A 19317-nucleotide genomic window follows, 5' to 3' on the forward strand; every position below is an offset into this window, starting at 1 on the left:
CCCTTCTTGCCAGCTCCTCCCTCTTTGCCTGGGGTCCAGCCTTTGCACTGAACACTTGCATATTTTTCCTCCTTCAGTTTTGTCGTTTACAGGAATCTGAAGCAAATCTGAAAGAAAGGAAGTATGCTGGGTATTAATTTCCTGCTTCATATCCAAGTTACCCAGCAAGGGAGCAGGCCCCCATTTGTACAGGCAGCCATCCTCCTCTCCGCTCTCTCTCTTTTTTAATAGAATTACCGTCCCAGCCCAGAAGGAGAAACTCTGCCAACATTTCCATTAGAAACCTCATTTTTCAGGGTCTTTTAACTGAACCATAAAACTTTATTCCTCATATTAAACAGATCCTAAAATGATCTTGGCCTACCATCAAGTTTTTTTTAAATATATGTATTAAGGAAGATGATCAATTACAGGGAAAAAAATCAATCATCTTGTTTCCAGCTTGTATCAGAGGAATGTCTTAAACCATTCCATCCTCAAAAGGTGCCTTTTATTAAGCTTGTATCTGCTCAGCACAGTTACTTGTAGGAGCTGAAAGGATTTAAATAAATCTGCATTTAAAATATTTAAAATCAATAATAAAATGCTTTGTATTAACCTAGTCCTGTGTAGCTCATGGATATATTTATAAAATGAGCCAGTCAGTAATAGTATGCCCACTTCAGAATTCAAAGAACAGTCAGTTGGTGAAATGTCTGTAAAATATCTCATTTGTGGAAGGTGGAAAGGCATGAACGTGGTCAGAGAAGTGGCCAGAGGGAGGGTCGGGGAATCTTAGCATGCAGGACATGCGCACCCACAGTTCCTCCCCTCTCTCTGTAAAACTGAGGGTTGGCTTAATTTTTAGCAGTTCCCTATTAAATCTCGCTCTTCCGTTCTGCTGACAGAGGCAGCTGACCTGTCGCTCTGCCCTAAGGGGCCATGTAGTTGCACAGCAGAGCGAGTACTCGTTAGTGACGTTTACTCACAGTATCAATCATTGTGGTTTTTCCTTTGTTTCTTGTTGACTGCACAGGCATTCATTACGTTCATTCTACATGATTTAGACCAGTGGTTTTCAAACTGTGCCTGGGATCCTGGAGGAGTTTCTTTGGGCCTCAACAGTGGGTTTGGAGGGTGGAGAAGCTGAGTGTATGGCCCCTACCCCTTCCCAATTCAACCAGTTGCACACTAACCATTTTTGTATCTTAGGCTTTGGCGTAAGATTTCACATGAAAATATTTGGAAGACCATGGGTCTAGGCTGTAGTGATGGCAAACCATTGACTGATTTGGTCAGCGCAGTGTTTAAAACACAACGAGAATGTGAACATCCTGGGCAGGGAATTCACTGTCTGGCACTGTGCCTGGTGCCCGCCACTCCTGACGTCTTGCTCCAGCCCAGTTACCTGGCTCCTGGAGGCATTTGGCTCACCACTGACTGTGACCAAGCTGAGAGAGAAAGATTGGGGATAGCATCAGTACAGAAAATACAGAGCCAATGTAAAGTTCTCCTTTTAACCATTAGTTTTATCTGTCTTGCCTACACGAAGCTCTAACCAAAGCTGTAGATATGGTGGAGATCTGGCACGGTTTGGCCTCAATTTCTCCCTGCCCTCATTCACAAGCAAAGTGCCAACACAGGGAAGAATGGCCAAACAGTAGACTTGTGACTGAGTGGGAGGAGACCCCAGGAGCCTAGATAATTAGAAAATCATAGCATGTTAGAGTTGGAAACAGACCTCAGAGATCACATTAGGCAACCCTTCATTTGTCGATGAGAACAGTAGAGCCGAGAGCAGAGGAATGCTTTCCTAAGTACAGTTTCTCAGTGACAGAGCCAGGCCCAGAACACGATCTCTTCATTGGCTGTCCACTGCTAGTTCCTCTCCACTGTGCCTCCTCAGCCCTGAGTAACTAAGAACTGATTATTCAAACCCACTCCCAGGCTTGCCCTATCTAGACCTGTGTTCATTAATCCATTGGCTTCTCTGCAATGTAGGAGACCAGTCAGGGGATGAAAACATCACTCAGATGCTCAAGCGAGCTCACGACTGCCGGAAGACGGCTGAGAACGCCGCCAAGGCCCTGCTCATGAAGCTGGATGGCAGCTGCGGGGGAGCCTTTGCTGTGGCCGGCTGCAGCGTGCAGCCCTGGGAGAGCCTCTCCTCCAACAGCCACACCAGGTAATTCTTGGCCTTTCTGCCACGAGATGGATGTGTGTCTACATGTATTCCACTGACTAGGCTTGACGTACTGTGACCCAGCTCTCGGGGACCATGAGGCTTGTTTAAGGGCAGCGTTCTCCCCTGGCTTGCAGCATGCTCCATCCAGTCAGAGAATCAGAATGGGAGAGCTGGAAAGGGCCTTCTCATTTTGCCAAGATGTAAACTTCAGCACAGAGAGAAGGAGTGATTTATTCAAGGAAGTGGTAGAGATGGAACCAGAACCTGCCTTTCTGTCTGGTGCTCTTTTCCCCCATTCTGTTCTAGTCTCCATTTCTTTATAGTTCATGGTTTCCAAGAAGCATTTGGGGTCACTGAGGCCCATTTGCTGCGAACAGTCCTTAAGCACCCAAGACCGAGACCGTGCATCCTGTTTCCAGGCTCTCTTCTCTCCCTTCCTCTTGTGCTTCTATCTTTTCTAAGCTCTTCTCAGGCAATAGCCTCTTCTCACATGTTTTTTGCTTTGTAGAGTGATGCGATATTCAGAGCATGTGCTTAGTAGATACTTACTCATGAACCTGAGTTCAAGTTCCGTGTCTGTGAATCTAGAAAACTGAAGTGAGTACTTGAAAAAGATGGGGAGGAAAGCCATGAAGACCTTGCTGAGCATGGTTCACTGAAGCCATTGGATTCTTTTGGATGGGAGTGGAGGTTCAGAATGAAGCCTTTTCTAATGATCGTCTCATTTCTTGCCACCACAGCCCTAAAATCATCAACACCTTCCCTGTATAGACAGTTCTCACTCTAGAAAGTACTTTGTTAGAGATTCTTATCTGATGGCCAAATCATAAAAGACAGGCAGGGTAACTTACCCCATTTTCGCAGGTGAGAAAACCTTGGCTCAGAGATGTGCAAGTAACTTGCCTAAATAAGGTCGCATGGCTGGTAGATAAGAGAGAAATCAGGACTCAAACCCAGGACTTCAGCACCAAGCATATTGTTCTTTCCACTATACCAGTTTGGATCTCATGACATTAAAAAACTGTCTACGTGCAGATCAAGTAACCAAAATCACATAAGGGTAGATTGAATCTCAGAGCCAAAGGAGAAATACTGATGTTTTCTTGGTCCCTGAAAGTAATTTAATGTTCCCATCTCTCTTTCCCGCTGATAGGACCCAGCCGTCTGCCCAAGTGCATCCATTTACCGGTCCTGGACCAGGTGCCTCCAGAAAGGGGACATTCCCAATAACATAGTTGGCCAGGTGCCCACAAACACAAGGGACTTATTTCCTCTTGACTCCAGCAACACGTGTCTTATTCAGTGAAGCACAGATTATAATTTTTTTTTCTTAAAACCAGATTTTTCTATTTAAACCCAGAAAGCAGATACTCTTCTTAATGACTTTTCCAGAGGTACATAATCTATCATTTCCATGTTCGTTCAGAATAGAAATATTGTTCTCATGTTGTCAGTGATATTGTTCTGTTGAACTAGTGAACATTAGAATTGGGTTGACAGGAAATGTGTGCTGTTTCAGTAGCTTATAAGGTGTGTGTTACAGATCTTTTGCTCATACCTCCCCACTCCCAAAAATAATTTTGTTGTTTTAATCTAAATCAGATACAAATTTTAAGTCAGTCAGGAGTGGGAGCATTTTCTCACCACCTATTTAGTGGAGACCCTGGTTGTGAATATTTCTCAGAAATATTTTAACATATAGATGAGCCTTAATTTTGAGACAATTTTCTTAGAGAAATTTAATTTTAGGTAATATATTTCTGTAGGTTAAGATAAATTCAGAACACAGTTTCTGTTTTCAAGGATGCCCTCACTAAAGAATAACCTTTGAACTACGTTCAGTCTTAAATGGATCTTCCTATCAAAATACAGAGGTCTTTAGCTCAGATTTCATTCAGTTCTCCTTAAAAATTCACTTTTACACTCCCCACCCAAATCAGAGCAGCTTAGAGTGGGTACAAAAGAACCACACACAGGGCATTCATGTGGCACCCCACATTCTTAGGAGTTGATACAGCTAGACTGTTTATGTTAAATGTGGGCTCAGAAAAAAGTCCCAAACCACCAGACTCTTTCATAATTGAAATAATTAATTTTGTTTGTAAATCTTACCATTCCAGCTCGGATATTCCCCCATGTCAAGATTATAGAAAAAAGAAAGAAAAGGAGCTTCCAGAGTTGCAGTTTTATGTGGCTCCATAAATCCCCTTTCCTCCCACTGTAACCAGCTGGCCTAGAGAATTCTAATCCAAGTGTCAGCCAGCTGTTCCTGAAGGTCTCAGGAAAAGAATGCTAAGTCCCGGGCCTCCAGATGCCTTTCTGGCAGCACACATGCAGCTCTGGTGATAGAAGGGTCATGATTTTGAAGAGGAGCAACGGAAGAGTAGTTACCAGCAAGGAGAATAAGAATGGGAGCTGACTCGTCAGTTGACTCTGTTGGCAGGAGCCCAGGGACACTGCTATTTCATTTTTGAAAAATACAGCCATGGCCTCATCAGAAAGTGTAACTGTCTTAATGGACAGAGTAACTAGGTAATGTTGATTGCCTGTATAGCTTTGTCAACATATCACAACAGAGAGGCAAATGGACTCAATTGTTGGGAAGTGGGACTAGGACTTCTTAATCAAGCCCACCCTTTCTGTCAAGCAGCACAGTTTTAGTTCATTTGGTGGAAGCACAGTCATCGATCTAAATCTACAAAAGGACGTGTGGCCAAGACAGAATAAGCCGCAGCAAGTCTGCCCTCATGGAGAGGGGTATTGAGTACCTTTTGTGCTGCCATCAGGTGAGGATCATGGTGAGCCGTGTGAGTCTGTTGTTTGCAACCTGGCTGTGAGCCTCTGGGTACCCGCAGGAAGCAAGGGTACCACCTAGCTGAGCACGCACAGTGGGGCAGAATCTCCAAATTGGAGTGGAGGGTGGTGGAGCTCCAGAGATGCCCAGTCTTCACCCTCTAAGCTAGTCTTCAGTAAGATAAAGTGTCATGGGAGTGGGAAGAAGGGTTGAGGACAGTGGAATCGTGTCCATTGAAAGGGTGAATGGAATTGAAACAGCCATCCAGTCAGGACAGGCCTGTGCCGCCACCATCAGCAAGCTTCCAGGAATGAGAGTCGCACTAGATCTGGCTGTTATCATAGTCATCTTTTCTTTGCTCTGAAAAAGAGAAGCGCTTTCTTCATCCAAGTATCGGGAGAGTCCATCCAAAGTCCTTGGAATTAGTGCTTAGAAGTGTTAGGAAATTCTAAAGTCCAGCTCAGACACATCCCCCAACATGACAGCATGGTGCCCAGGCCTCCTGCTCAAATGTCCCTGTCACTTATTTTTTAGATTCTAAGAGAACTAAGTAGAGACCTGAAATGCTATTTTTGCTTTTTATTTCTTTAAGACCTAACTTCTGATTTCAGAAAAAAGTATATGCTCATTGTAAAAATAAAGAAACAACTAAAATCAAAGCATTAAATAAAATTCTCCATGCTAGGACCCTCATTGGAAAGGACAGTGCAAACAGTTTGGGGTATATTTCCAGAGATTTAACTGTCAATTTTTTATAAAAGTTGAGACCCTTGGTTGTAAGTGACAGAAACGTACTCAGCTAGCTTAAGAAGGAGTCCTACTGGGCGGATGCCGGCTCTCCCACGCAGGAGCTGCGTGCCCGAGCTGAAGGCAAGGGCCGAGGGCTACAAGAAGCCCGAGCAGCAGCGGAACCAGGCACCTGAGCACGGCCAGGCCAGGCCCACATCTGCTTTCCTCTCCTCGCTGCTGCAGGCAGGCTCCCCAGACGGCAGCCAGCCAGCACACCAGCTGCATTTGTGCACAAGGCTGACCGGTTCCACTGGTGTCAAGTAAGAAAATCCCGGGGAAGGATGTCTTGCCACCTTGCCAGCTAAGCTCAGGTGCCTACCCCAGTCATCTGTGGCTGTGGCCATCCCCACAGGAGCCATGTGGATGGAGAAGAGAGGAGCAGGTCTCAGAAGAAGAGGGAAGCCATGTGCTCCGCAGACCAAAACGTGACATCTTTAAACACATGGCTGCATCTCATTTTTAACCTAACAAGGATCCTATTATGTGGACTCTCTTAAAACTTGCTTTTTTCCCTTAACAGTACATTTTTAAACATCTTTCCATATGTGTCATGCTTTTCAGTAGTTACATAGTTTTCCATTGGATGTCAGTCTATCATGTATTTTAACAGTTTTCTCTTCTTGGGCACTTGTATCTAGTTTGTCACTATTAGAACATTGCCACAGCCACCATCCTTGTCCTTATACCTGTCCCACTTGTGCAGTTTCTGTGGGACCAACTCTAAGCAGTAGAATTACTGACTCAAAAATTTTTAAAGTTTCAAATGTCAAAGGGCCTTCCGTACATGATCCAGTTCTTCTCCTACAGCCGGTGTATGAGAGGCCCTTTTCTTCCATCCCGTTGCTGAAACTGGCTGGTATACATTTTTTCACTTTGGCCACTCTGTAGGCAAAAGAATACCCTAAATATATTAGTGATGTTGAAAATCACTTATAAGGTTTAATTTTTCTAATGCCAGCGAAGTTGTTAGCAACAGTGTAGCTGTCAGGCGTAGTGGGTGACTATCTTGGTGTGTTATCAATGACCAAATCAGGAATGGGTCAATATTTGTTTCAGAGATGCCTGGCTTCCATCACCATTAATTATAACAGCACCTTTAAAAATGGCTGCAGAAATAGAATCTGTCTCCTAAACATCTGTGTTTCTCGTTTGGACTTCTCCCTTCATCTGAGTTCTTAGGAGCTCTCTGAAACCAGGCACTTTTTGAGGACTTGAATTATCTAGCAGCAGAGTTTCCCATAACTGTATTTTGTTAGGAAATTTTCCCTCATCTAACCTCTGCTTCTCCTCCTAGAGAATTCTGATAACCACTCAAGAGCATACAGACCTAAGAGGTTTGGATTGTGTTTAGTGTTTTCAGTCCTTTGTGACAAAGAACTGTCCAAAAAAGGCGGGGGAGGAGTGGATGGATACCCACAACACAACCCTGCAGAGACAGGCAGTTGACAAGGCTCCACCTTGTGCTTGGAGGAATGGGGCTGCTTAGGAGAGGCTGACATGGCCGAGTGTCACCTGGGCTGACCCCCTCCAAATAAATCTAAAATGCTCAGCCAAACAGAAGGCCAGCCTGGCGTCACTTTCCTTCTGAAAATGAGCTGCTCCTTGGTAGAAGTGCGATCTCACCTGGGGCCAGGTAAGACAGTGATAAAAACTTCAGGCAAAAGCCATCTGATTTTCAAGGTGAAAGAGATGAAATGCCCTTCTAGTTTGCTGCCAAGACAAGACAGGGAATCTGAAGAAAAATGGATTTTTCTTCTAAAAAGGAGGATGGGAAGTTGTCTTGAGGATAAGGATTGGACGTGGTAGAGAGGAACAGAAGAAAGGAAATTTGCAATTGATGGCTGCTTGAATAAACTTGCATCCATGTCCCCTTGGGGCCAGGGAAGCCAGAAGGGTGGGGTGTCCCAGGCCCAGCCAGGGTGTACTTCCCCTGCCATACCCGGCTCTAGGCCACCTTGTGTACAGTGCGCCAAAAGATCCACTGAAAACTAAGGGATGCAGAGCAAAGCTAGCATGAGGGGAGCTCAAGCAGAGCATCATGGAAAGGAGAAACCCACACGACCTGGCCCAGCTCCAGAGCAAAATGCAAAAACTTGCGCCTCCACCGTTCTGGGGTGGGCTGGGGTTTTCCTGATCTGCCTCCCTCCCCACAGTCCCTCTCAGAGAACACCTACGGCCTCCCACCCTGGAGAGGAGGAGTACACCGGCCTGCAGGAAAGTGATTTCTTCCCCGTTGACAACTGAGATCACCCGGCATTCCAGGCGGGAGAGTTAGTGGATGAATCCCACGGCCAGTGGCTGGCGGCAGGCCCTGAGGATGCAGGCAGCTCCTTTGTCTGCGGGAGGCCAGAGGGAAGGCCAGTGGCTTCCCCTCCTTTGACATTGTCATAATCATATGCCGCAGTGGAGCATCAAGGGCACAAAGCAGAATTGTAATTAACTTCTCCCGATCTGTTCCCACTGGTGTCCTGGAAGGGAGATAGGGAAGCCAGAGGGGCTGCGAGGCTGTGGTTTAACTTGAAATTAAACTTTCCCCTGCTAAAAGCATTTTAAACCTCTGAGCTTCCAACAGGGGTAGGATCTGTGGAGGGCGATCTTTTGTTTTTTTTCTTTTTCTTCCTTTCTAAAAACTGCACCCACAGCAGAGATGGTGAAACAAAAGGCTTCCCCGCCTGGCCAGGGGTCAGGCCCCGGGCCCTCGAGGGCTCCAGGACACCCCAAAGCCTGCCCGCCTCTGCCCACCCACGTTCGTGTTCTCCCTGATGGTTCTTGGTGGTTTCTCAAGTCCGGTCGAGCACTTGCCGCTTTGCTTCTCCCTCAGATGGGGGTTTTCTGCACGACTTGCTAGGCGGCTGACCTCCCTGGGGGACTCCCTGAGTCTGGTGTTGGGTGTCACGGGGCCATTGGCACAGTTGTCCCCCTTCCTCCCCCAGAGCAAGTGCTGTGTGGCAGCACTAGCTGGTCCTGCCTGCTCAGGACCGGTTGTCTCCTTTCCACAACCTGTTGCCATGGGAACTCTTTGTCCCCCCCCGCCCCCCGCCCCCCAACCCTTCCGCAGGCCAGAAAGGTTGGCTCATTTACTCTGAGCCACACAGCTAGGCAGTGGCAGAGGAAGAGTATTTACTCAGGTCTGTCTGATGTTGGAGACCTGCTCGCGATCACTGGCACCCACCAGGGCAGCCCAAGAGCATAGTGGCCTCTCCGTAGAGAATGTTGGAGGGTGCTGTCACCTCCCAGATGACTAAAGAAAGACCCACGTATCCTGTGGGGAGGACCAGAGGTTCCCATACCTGGCCGTGCCTCAGGATCCCTTGGAGGGTGCCTTCAAGTACAGATTGCTGGCTCCACTCCAATGTCCCTGATTCTGTAGGTCCTGGGGCTGGGGGCCTGGGAACATGCATTCCTAACCAGCCCCCAGGCCATGCTGCTGTGCCCAGCCCAGCGGCTGCTCTGACAGCCACCCGGGGTGCACCAGCCCTGCCAAACGGAGACTCTGCCCAAGGATTATTACCTCCGTGCCTGCAGAATAATTAGAGATCTCCAGCTCCCATTGCTCTTTGAATTTTGAAATTTCTTTTTTAAGTGAAAGGAAACAAAGGCGGCCCCAAGTATTAATGTTCTATTTCTAAAAAAGTCGTCCAAAGAAAATGTGACAAAAAGGCCACCTAGGTGGTAGGTCCATGGGTGCTGGTTAATCTCTGTGCTTTTCTGTATGTTTAAAACTTTTCAAAATAATTTTCCATGAAAGGAAGGACTCGGGTGATAAAGTGAACCTCCAATCCTGAGTCCCAGCCTCACGAGAAGGGATTTCGTCCCTAAGTGGCCCCCTCCCAACTCACTGGAGGAAAAGGGTTGATCCTGCCCAGCGTCACGCTGTCCGAGCTGCCGCAACGTGAGCGCCCTCACACTCGGCCCTGGAACCTCGGCGATCAGTGCCGCCACTTCCGTTTGCTTTAGTTCCGGTGCTCGTTTGCCTGTGGAGCGTCCTACATCTGTCCCTCCGCGTCAGGGCCGCCAGTCCGTGAAGATGAGCTCCAAGCCCCCCTTGGTGGTTTGTCCGAGGCCTGCCTCCCCGAGCTGTCCGCAGGCTGAACAACGCTGAGAGGCTGAGGGAGGGACCCCGCTCCTCCTTAGATAAGACCCTCTTATTTGGTAGCTCTCATCCTCACGTGCCCCGCTGGGCTCCCAGTTGTCTTGATGCTTCTCTTGAGCTGCTCCATTTCTTTGTGAAATTGACCTGAAGTGTTCCAAATGGAGGATGTTGCTGCTTCTCCCCGACATCGTTTTTTTTTTTTTCCTTTTGGTGAGTAATATTGACTCTGAGCTCACATCTGTGCCAGCCTTCCTCTATTTTGTATGTAGGACACTGCCACAGGGTGACTTGATGAGCAGTGCACAGGTCAGCACCCAGGATCCGAACTCACAAACCCTGGGCCACTGAAGCAGAGCATGCAAACCCAACCACTATGCCACTGGGCTGGCCCCCCTTCTCATCGTTTTTAAAATATGGCTTGAAAAAACAATGATAATTAATAATTTTATCTTCCTTCCCAGCTTCTACCCTCCCTCCTCAGGATTGGTGCAGTGGCTCCCTATTGGGCCTTCCTGCCTCTCTCCTCAGCGCCACTGCCAGAGGGATCCTGTTAAAATGTGAGGCCGATCGTTATTTTTCTACTGCCCTCCAGTGGCTTCCATTCTAATTCTATAGAAAAAGACACGACCCTGATAAAACCCTACATAACCTGGCCCTCTCCTCTCCGACCAGTTCTCCTTCCTCTCCTCTAGCTGACTCTGATTCAGCCACAATCTCATTCTTGCCAGCCAAGCACCCTGCCTCAGGGCCTTTGCATTTGTTGAGTCTTCTGCCTGGGTCAGTGTTCTTCCAAATAGCCACATAGCTCTCTTTCTCACCTCCTTTGGATCTACTCAAATGTACCTTTATCAGGCAGGCCTTCCCCACAACTCCATTTCAAATAATGATCCCATCGCCACTTCGCATTCCCTGTACCTTGTTCACTTTTCTCCATGGTACCTCTCACTGTCTGATGTACTGTATATTTTGCTTGCTTGTCTCCTCTATTAGAATAGGAATTCCACGAGGGCAGGGATTTTTCTAGGCCTAGAAGAGTGTCCTGTAGTAGGCACTCCAGTATTTCTTAAATTAGTGGATGATAGCTGCATTCGAGGGCTTGCTGGGTACTGGGCACTGTTCTGAACAGTTTTCATTCACCACATGTCATCCTTATGACAAACTCGTGAAGCAGGTCCCATTATGACATCATTTTGTAGATGAGGAAGTAGGCATGGAGAGGTGAGCCATGCTACCTCTAGATCTGCTAAGCGTTTCCAGATGCTCCGGTCACAGATAAAGGGAGCACCTCTGTGTTAGGGTTCTCCGAAGAAACAGAGCCAATAGGATGTGTGTGTGCGCACGCAGGCATGTTTACGGAGAGAGAGTGACTGATTGTTTTAAGGAATTGGCTCCAGTTCTCATGGGGGCTAGCAAGTCCTAAATCTGCAGGGCAGGCAGGCAGGCTAGAGACCCAGGAAAGAGTTGATGTTACAGTCCTAAGTCTGAAGACTGGTTGGAGGCAGAATTTCTTCTTTCTCGAGGAATCTCAGTCTTTTCTCTTGAAGCTTTCAACTAATTGCATGAGGCCCACCCACATTATGGAAGCTAATATGCTTTACTCAAAGTCTACTGATTTAAATGTTAATCACATCTGAAAAATACCTTCACAGCAACATCTAGACAGGTGTTTCGCCAACAGCTGGGCTCCAGAACCTAGCCCAGTTGACGCATAAAATTAACCATCGAAATCCCTGAAGAGGTGTTGTGTGTTGGTCAGGCCGATCTTGCTCTCTTCATCTCCATGATGTGTCCTACCTGTCTTGTCGGGGCAAAGGGAATGGGAGGCAGCCCCAGAGTTTCTGGTGCTCAGGAGCTTCCAGTCCTAGCAGGAGTTCTCTCTCAGACCACCCCAAGCCCTAGGACGTTCTCTTCCTTATGTGCACAGCTAGCTGAATGGCAGAGGGCCAGCCCACCATCCCTTCTCACCTTCTTTCCCCAGAAGCCTTATCTTCTTGATAATGTGTCATGAACAAGAGTGGAATGGCCCTTGATAACCTAGGTTATCAGAAGATTACATCTGCTGAGTTGGGGGCCTGGGCCCATTGTCTCTGTTCCAGTGTGCGGTGAGGAGAACAGGCCTGGGCTCGTGGCAGCCAACAGCCTGTGGATACCACTCCTTGCTTGTAGCACAGCTTTTAGTGACAGGAATCTTAGGAAGCAGGGCTGTGGAATGAGAAGGCTGTGGCCCGAGTCCAGTTGCACCAGTTTCTAGCCTCCTGACTGGGCAAGCCACTTAATGTCACTAAGCCTCAGTTTCCAAATCCACAACAACAAAGATAGTAATGCCAGCCTAGCCTGTTTTGACGAGAGTTAAATGGGCCCCTGCTTGTTTTTCTGCCATCTTTCCAAAGCTGGTTCTGTGTGGGCCCCATCAAGAGTAGGCAGGTCCAGTATAGGTCCAGAGAAACTGCAGTAGGCCCACGCTGGCCTCAAATGCTCAAGGACCAACTGGGTGGAGTGGGCCTCATTCTGAGCCAGTGGGGGCAGCCCCCCACTGCTGGAAAAGGCCAGAACTGTCTTGAGAGCCTCAGTTTTCCTGTGGTACTCACCCTTTCATGATGGTCTGGGTCCCACAGAAGCCTTCACAGGCCACCACGTTCCTGAGGTTCATCGCGAGGTTCCCCTTAGGTCTGGCAGCCCCTGCCCGTCTCCATTCAGCGTGGGCAGCCAAGGACCCCTTGGACCTGCCTGAGTCCTGTGGTGGACCCATACTCAGTCGTGCTACGGGAGGAATGGCTGTGGAGGCCTGGGGGCGCCCTGCTTTCTTGGTGTGATTGCAGTATCATACACACCTGTGTTTTTCATGGTACACAGCATCCCCCTTCACTGCCACTCCTTCCAGCTCCTGCCCTGAGGGGACTACTCTCAGCAGTCTGGGACGTGTGTGTGCATGTGAGTGTGTGGACACACACACACATCTACAGATCATGCCATAGGTATTTTGTTCTTTGACTTGCTTTGTTCCCTTAACATAGCCCTTTAGGTCCTGTCCACACACACACCTATTTTTATTACACACATACTATTTTTCATCCTATTTCTTCACTTGAAATGTCTCCGCCATTGTCATAATTACTACTGTGATAGCCACATCATTTCTCTCCTTTTGATGTGTACTATAATTCATAAACCCTATATTCTATGAAACATCTTTGTGTGTATCTTGTTGCTTCTGTGGAATTATTTCCTTATAATTCATTTCTAGGGTCCTCAACATTGTGTTAAAGGGTGTAAGCATTTCTCTTATTCTTCATACATATTTCTTTCCTAAAAGCGGTGTCAATTGACTCTACTGTGAAGAATGCTCTTTTTGGACTGCCGTCTAAATACTGTTGGGGAGATGGGATGTGGAGAAGAGTGAGGAGGGAAGACCTATTAACAGTGACTTGGGAATGTGATGGATTTTCTGTCTGTCTTCTCAGCACCACCAGCTCCACAGCCAGTAGCTGTGATACCGAGTTTACTAAAGAAGATGAGCAGAGGCTGAAGGATTATATCCAGCAGCTCAAAAATGACAGGGCCGCAGTCAAGCTGACCATGCTGGAGCTGGAGAGCATCCACATCGATCCTCTCAGCTACGACGTCAAGCCCCGGGGAGACAGCCAGCGGCTCGATCTTGAAAACGCTGTGCTGATGCAAGAGCTGATGGCCATGAAGGTATCCGTATGGGGGGTGGGGACCTGGTCATAGCTCCTGTTCCTATTCACCCCACTGTCCTCAAGACAAAGGATAAAAAGGCCCTCTGAAGGCAGGTCAGCTGGTGATGAGAAATCACCCCCATTCGTGTTCAGTCGCCTCTCTCCTGGAGGAGAGCCAGAGGCTCATTTGTAGACAGGGACGGTTTCAATATGTCTGGGGTGCACTTGGGCTGGACGTGTTCCTGGAGGGGTGAGTTGAACTCTGGAGAATGCCTCAGGGTGTCCCAGCCCCGCTCTGGAACACCTCGTTCTCCGAGAGAAGCCGGACGAGACCTCAGCAGAGTGGAGCAGCTTCTGTCCCTCTAAAAGGACCCCTAATCTCCCGAATGCTTGCAAGTGCTTCTTGGGTCAATGCTGCTGATGTTAACCTGAAGGTGGGGGGAGAACAGGGTGAGGCCAGTTGCAGAATTTGGACAAAAGCCCTGCTTTCCTGACACTCCTGTCCCTTTGGTGCTGTGTGGGGCCTGCTCAGATCAGAGTGCCCTCCATGAGGTTTGCTTGTGCTGCTCAGACACTAATGCTGGTCAGTTTCCTGATAAGATCTTGGGCTGTGCGCCCGGCCAGCTGACTCATCTGCTGGTCTCCCTAGATTGGGAGGGGCTTTCTTGGAAAGCTGCTGCCCCTCACTGGGAAGTGGTAACACTGCCATCCCCTCAGCAGGAAGCACTTTGCCACTTTCTCTCCAGGGGTGCCAAGTGCTAGGCCTTCACCTGCTAAGTGCTTTCTCAGAAGACAGCTGTGGCATGATAAAAATATATCTGGTATTTGTTCCCAGTTCCTGGCACAGAGCTTCAAAAAGCTGTGGAATTTCCTGAGTGACAGGAATGTCTTTGTTATGCTAATGAAGTGACTCACCATGCCCCCAGACAGCTTCAGGATGGGGCTGGTCACCAAAAGGACAAAGCTTGTGATTAAAGGGCTGGGATTTTCCAGCCCCTCAACCTCCTGGGAGGGGAGGAGGGCTGGAGAATGAGTTCCATCGTGTGACCAGTGATTTAACCAATCATGCCTGTGTCATGAAACACAATAAGAACTCTGGACACTGAGGTACAGAGAAGCTGCCTGGTAGAGTGACACACCCTGACTCAATGGGCAGAGGACATGGAAGATCAGCGTTCAGGACTCTTGCAGACTTCATCCTATGTGTACCCTTTATATTAAAACTGTAATCCTAGGTATAGTGCTTTCCTGAGTCTTGCAAAGTGTTCTGGCAATTTATTGATCCTGAGAGTTTGTGGGAACCCCTGAATTCATAGGCAGTTAGTGAGAAGTGCAGGTGGCCTGGGGACCCCCTGAGACTGTGGCTGGCTCTGAAGCAAAATGGCATTCTGTAGAGGACTGTGCCCATAACCTGTGGGGTCTCTGAGAACTGCAGGAAGTTAGTGTCTGAGTTGGATTGTATCATCTGTGCCTGGTCTGGGTGGCAGCAACAACTGCCCACCAGGAGTGTGGTCCTGTGTCACTGCAGTCTGCTCTCAGCAGGCCCACAGCAGAGGTGGGAACTTGCAGGGGCCACTCCACACAGGACCGCTGCCAGGCCTGCTGATGCAGGGAGCTGGGGCTGGGCCAAGCCAGCTTTCCAAACCCCGCTCTCCCGTGCACAAAGGCCTGATTTGCACAGCCTCCGATTCTGCAGTCTCCCTGGTTCCCAGGAGTTCAGACGTGAGGGAGGGGCTGTCAGGCAGAAGCTGGGTCACTATCCGTTTAGGAACTGGAGACAGGTCCTTTAGGCCAGGGTGGGTCACAACAATGCTCGTAACTGGTCTCTCCTGTTGGGACCAGCACTGTCCTCAGAGAAAAGGGCAGGCCCACCTTTGGTTATACTACCTCGGGAGAGGGGAGAGGAGCCGTCGGCAGTGGTCTTCCCCGACACACTCTGGTGACTTGCTTGGTACATCCCTACCCTTGCTGGCTGCTCAAGGTCTGGGTGAAGCCTGGGAAGACTTTGGCCGGTGGCAGCAGATGCAGGAATTGTCCCTTTGTTTCTAAGCTGGTTTATCGGTCCCACCCACTCAGCTCAGACCCTGACTTCTGCTCCCTCTGGGGAATCCTCATGCCCTGTTGGCTGATTCCTCTCATTGCCCATGAGCCTGGTGTTGGGTCCATAATCACAGTGCCTTTTTCCCCACTCAGAGCCCTCTGTGGGCCTCTGCACCCTGTAGCATGGGCTGTGAGGCTGCCTTCCGTTATTTATCCCAAACATCACGTTTCCTTTGGCCAAAGACCAAAGATTTCCTTTTTCTATTCAGGGTGATATGTTGTGCAATAAATTCAGTGTTATTCTGACCAGGAGAGACATTTTTGGTGGAATAAAAGCTCTAATATTCCCCTTCCTAGTAGAAAATAAAATATGTACACATCTTAGAAACTTTCTAAAAGAGTAGAAATTTATTTATTTATTTATTTATTTATTTATTTATTGGTAAGGAAGATTGACCCTGAGCTAACATCTGTTGCCCATCTTCCTCTTTTTGCTTGAGGAAGATTGTCACTGAGCTAACATCTGTGCCAATCTTTCTTTATTTTCTATGTGGGATGCCTCCACAGCATGGCTTGATGAGCAGTGCTGGGTCTGTGCCCAGGATATGAACCTGTGAACCCTGGGCCACCAAAGCAGAGCACTTGAACTTCACCACTATGCCATGGGGCCAGCCCCATGAAAGAGTAGAAATTTTAAAAAGCTGGGAGAGAAATAACCCATAGTATTATGATCCGGGGCAGCCATTGCTGGCATTCTAGCTTGGCTCCTTCCTGTGAGTTTTTTGAAGGATAAACATCAGTCATCTCCCTTCTCTGTGCGTCCCTAGCAGTAGGTTCCAGGACGTGTGCTCACCCCTAACAAACCTGTTAGTGGCAGATTAGGTTGGATTTCACCATTTTGTTCTAAAAGAACTGCTGAGAAACTCGAGTTTTCTGGGTTTTCTTTTTTTTTTTTTTACTTCTTATACATGATCTTTAGTAAACAGCTTTTCATTTCTAAATGACCAACTTGGTTCCTTTTCAAATCCATTCTTCGTTTTTGAATATGCACTTCTTTCATCCTCTTCCTTTATCTCCTTAATTATTTTAAATATTTATTTTCTAGTTTTTCGCTTGTTATCTCTGGTCCTTGTAAATGTTGATTCTCTCTGTTGCGTCTGCTGGTTCTACCTCAGTGTGATTTGTTTCCATTCTCTGTGTGTGTGTGTTGGGGGAAGAACATGCGTACCAGCTCATCTTCAGGGAGATTGTGTTTCCCTGGTGTCCTGTGGGTCCTGGGTTGGAAATGTCCCTCCGCAGTGGTTCTGTGCCTAGAACTGTTGGGACTCGTGGGTTTCAGAACTTTAGGACTAGTTTTTGTTATGTTCTTGGCTTAGGATTCCTGTTCCACGCCTACATATTACACAAGTTTGAGGTTCTGATTTCTTTCTTTTCCCACCCAGAGCCTGAGATGACAGGTGTCCTCACCACATCTCCAGAAAGGAAGTCTTCTAGTCTCTTACTCTCAGCCATTTCTCTGAGAGTCTGGCTCCTGTAGGGATCTCACTCTGGCTCTCTGCCCCACCCTTGCATCAGTGCTAAAGTCCCAGGTGCTAGCACCTCCATACCTGTCTGCTGCTGCCATTGGCCAGTGCCATGGCCACCTCACCTTTTCCCTTGGGCGGAGGTCCCTCTTCGTTTCTGGAACCCATGAATTCATCTTCCCTTCTTTCAAGCCTGCATTTATGGTTGTTCTGGGCATAATTATCCACATTAGCTCATTATGCAGTGTTGCCAGAACCTTCAGAATCCTGCTTCTACTGACAATAGATGAGAACGCTTCGGTGTATGGAAATACCTTTCATCCTGGTTTTATGTCTCATCTTTAGAAAAGGTTTGGCCTCTTCTCTTGGCTAGTCACTGAGCACATTGCCTTCTCCATGTATCATGCACCCCAGCCTCAAGTATGACAAGCTGTGGTGGGTCCCTCTAGGTATTTCCCCACACTGGAGGGCAAGAACATCCACCCCCACCCCGCTCTGGCTGATCCAGGAGAGCACACCAGGCCAATGGCTTATTTCCTCAGAGAAGGGTCACTTTGGGGGTGACCAGAATCACTGACCTTGGTGAATCCCTCTCAAAGCAGTGACTTAGCATTATGAAGAATTTTTTGAGTAAGATCACAGAGATAGCTGGGGAGATTGACCTGATGGTCATGCGGTGGTGGACTCACCCTCCAGCAGAGGTGAGGAGACAAGAGTCATGCAAGGGCCAGATGGACTCGGTTCAACCTCTGGCTCCACAATTTACCCAGTAGCCATGGGCAGATGGATTTCCCTCTGCATGCCTCTGTTTCCCATCCATAAATGGCGATCCACATAACACCTACCTCAAGTTGGAAGGATTCAGTGAGTTACTTCATGTAAACCCTTAAGACAGTATTGCCTGCTCAATAAATGCTGGTGGTTTTCAGTGTTATCCGGCTCCTGGTCCCAACATGGCACTGTCCCATTTTGGAGTCACTTCTTATTCTCTGTAGAAAACTCTAACTTGAGTTCTCTAGGATACTTTGAGAAGTTTCCTGATGAGTAGTCATCTGTGAAGGGTTTTGTTTCTGTTGGCTTCATTTGGGCCCCTGAAGGACAGCTGGAGGCGAGATCATTGCTGTGGATCCTGCCCGCCTTCCTGGCTCAGCTGCAGGACACCGTGGTTAAATAGATGGATTGGTGCCATGGAAAATGGAAAAGGAAATGGGAAATGGAAGGGACTTAGACTCAGCCTTGTATGCATGACCCTCTTTTATGACCTCTTTGACTGATGGAGCTCAGCCTCCACATGCTAGAAAACTGGTTTCCAGCAAGACAGATGTGCCTGTTTGATGGAGGATGGGCAATGTTCTAGTTGTTAGAAAGGTTTTCCTTATAGTGAACCAAAATCTGCTTGCTTGTGACTTCTACCCATTTATCTTAGTTCGGGTCCATAGAGTGACAAAGCACATGGCTTTGTCCACATGTCCATCTTCGGATGTGTGGAGGCAGCTGTCATGTCTCTTCCCAGTCATCTTATGCTGCGAGTGATAACTCTACTGCAGGTCTGGGGTTATAGGCGCAGACCCCCTCTTCACTCAGGTGCTGTGCCTCATCAGCCCTGCTCTCACATCGTGGGCGCCTCATATGCTTTGTACTCCTTAGGAGGAGATGGCCGAGCTGAAGGCCCAGCTCTACCTCCTGGAGAAAGAGAAGAAGGCCCTGGAGCTGAAGCTGAGCACGCGGGAGGCCCAGGAGCAGGCCTACCTGGTGCACATCGAGCACCTGAAGTCCGAGGTGGAGGAGCAGAAGGAGCAGCGCATGCGGTCCCTCAGCTCCACCAGCAGCGGCGGCAAAGACAAGTCGGGCAAGGTAGGACCCAAGGGGCACGGGGACACCTCGGGCTCGGGCCTCACTTCCTGCCCAGTTGCCACCACCGCCCCTCACTGCCCTGCAGCTTCAGTTTCTTTATTTGCATAGGAACTACAGGCCATTCTAGATATCTAAAAGAAGGTGACATTTTGAGTGCAAAATAACCAAATCCATGGTTTTTCTTTTCATCTCACTTTATGTAATAGTGAAAGCGTTCCACATGTCATGGTCTTATCAGGGCAGTGACCTTGCAGTTGGACAACAGTATGATGTTAGTTCACCTCCTTTTCCTCTGCTGGTTCACACAGCAGCCCTCATCTGTCGATCACAGAAATCTGAGGAAGAAACAGTTATCCCATTTACATGAGGAACATGAAGCTCAA

General features: G+C 48.1%; 1 protein-coding gene across 7 annotated transcripts in view; it reads left to right on the top strand.

Moving 5' to 3' along the window:
• The window catches only part of MCC (MCC regulator of WNT signaling pathway), a 405770-nt gene that overhangs the window by 362350 nt on the left and 24103 nt on the right, over window positions 1–19317 (top strand). For all 7 annotated transcript variants that reach the window (XM_070517578.1, XM_044780105.2, XM_014842841.3 and 4 more), the window contains 3 exons: window positions 1981–2164; window positions 13302–13536; window positions 18728–18934. In XM_070517578.1, coding sequence (XP_070373679.1) covers window positions 1981–2164; window positions 13302–13536; window positions 18728–18934 — 626 coding nt within the window. The remainder of the gene's footprint in view (window positions 1–1980; window positions 2165–13301; window positions 13537–18727; window positions 18935–19317) is intronic.

This window comes from Equus asinus, chromosome 9 (assembly GCF_041296235.1).
Source record: "Equus asinus isolate D_3611 breed Donkey chromosome 9, EquAss-T2T_v2, whole genome shotgun sequence".
Taxonomy (NCBI): Eukaryota; Metazoa; Chordata; class Mammalia; order Perissodactyla; family Equidae; genus Equus; species Equus asinus.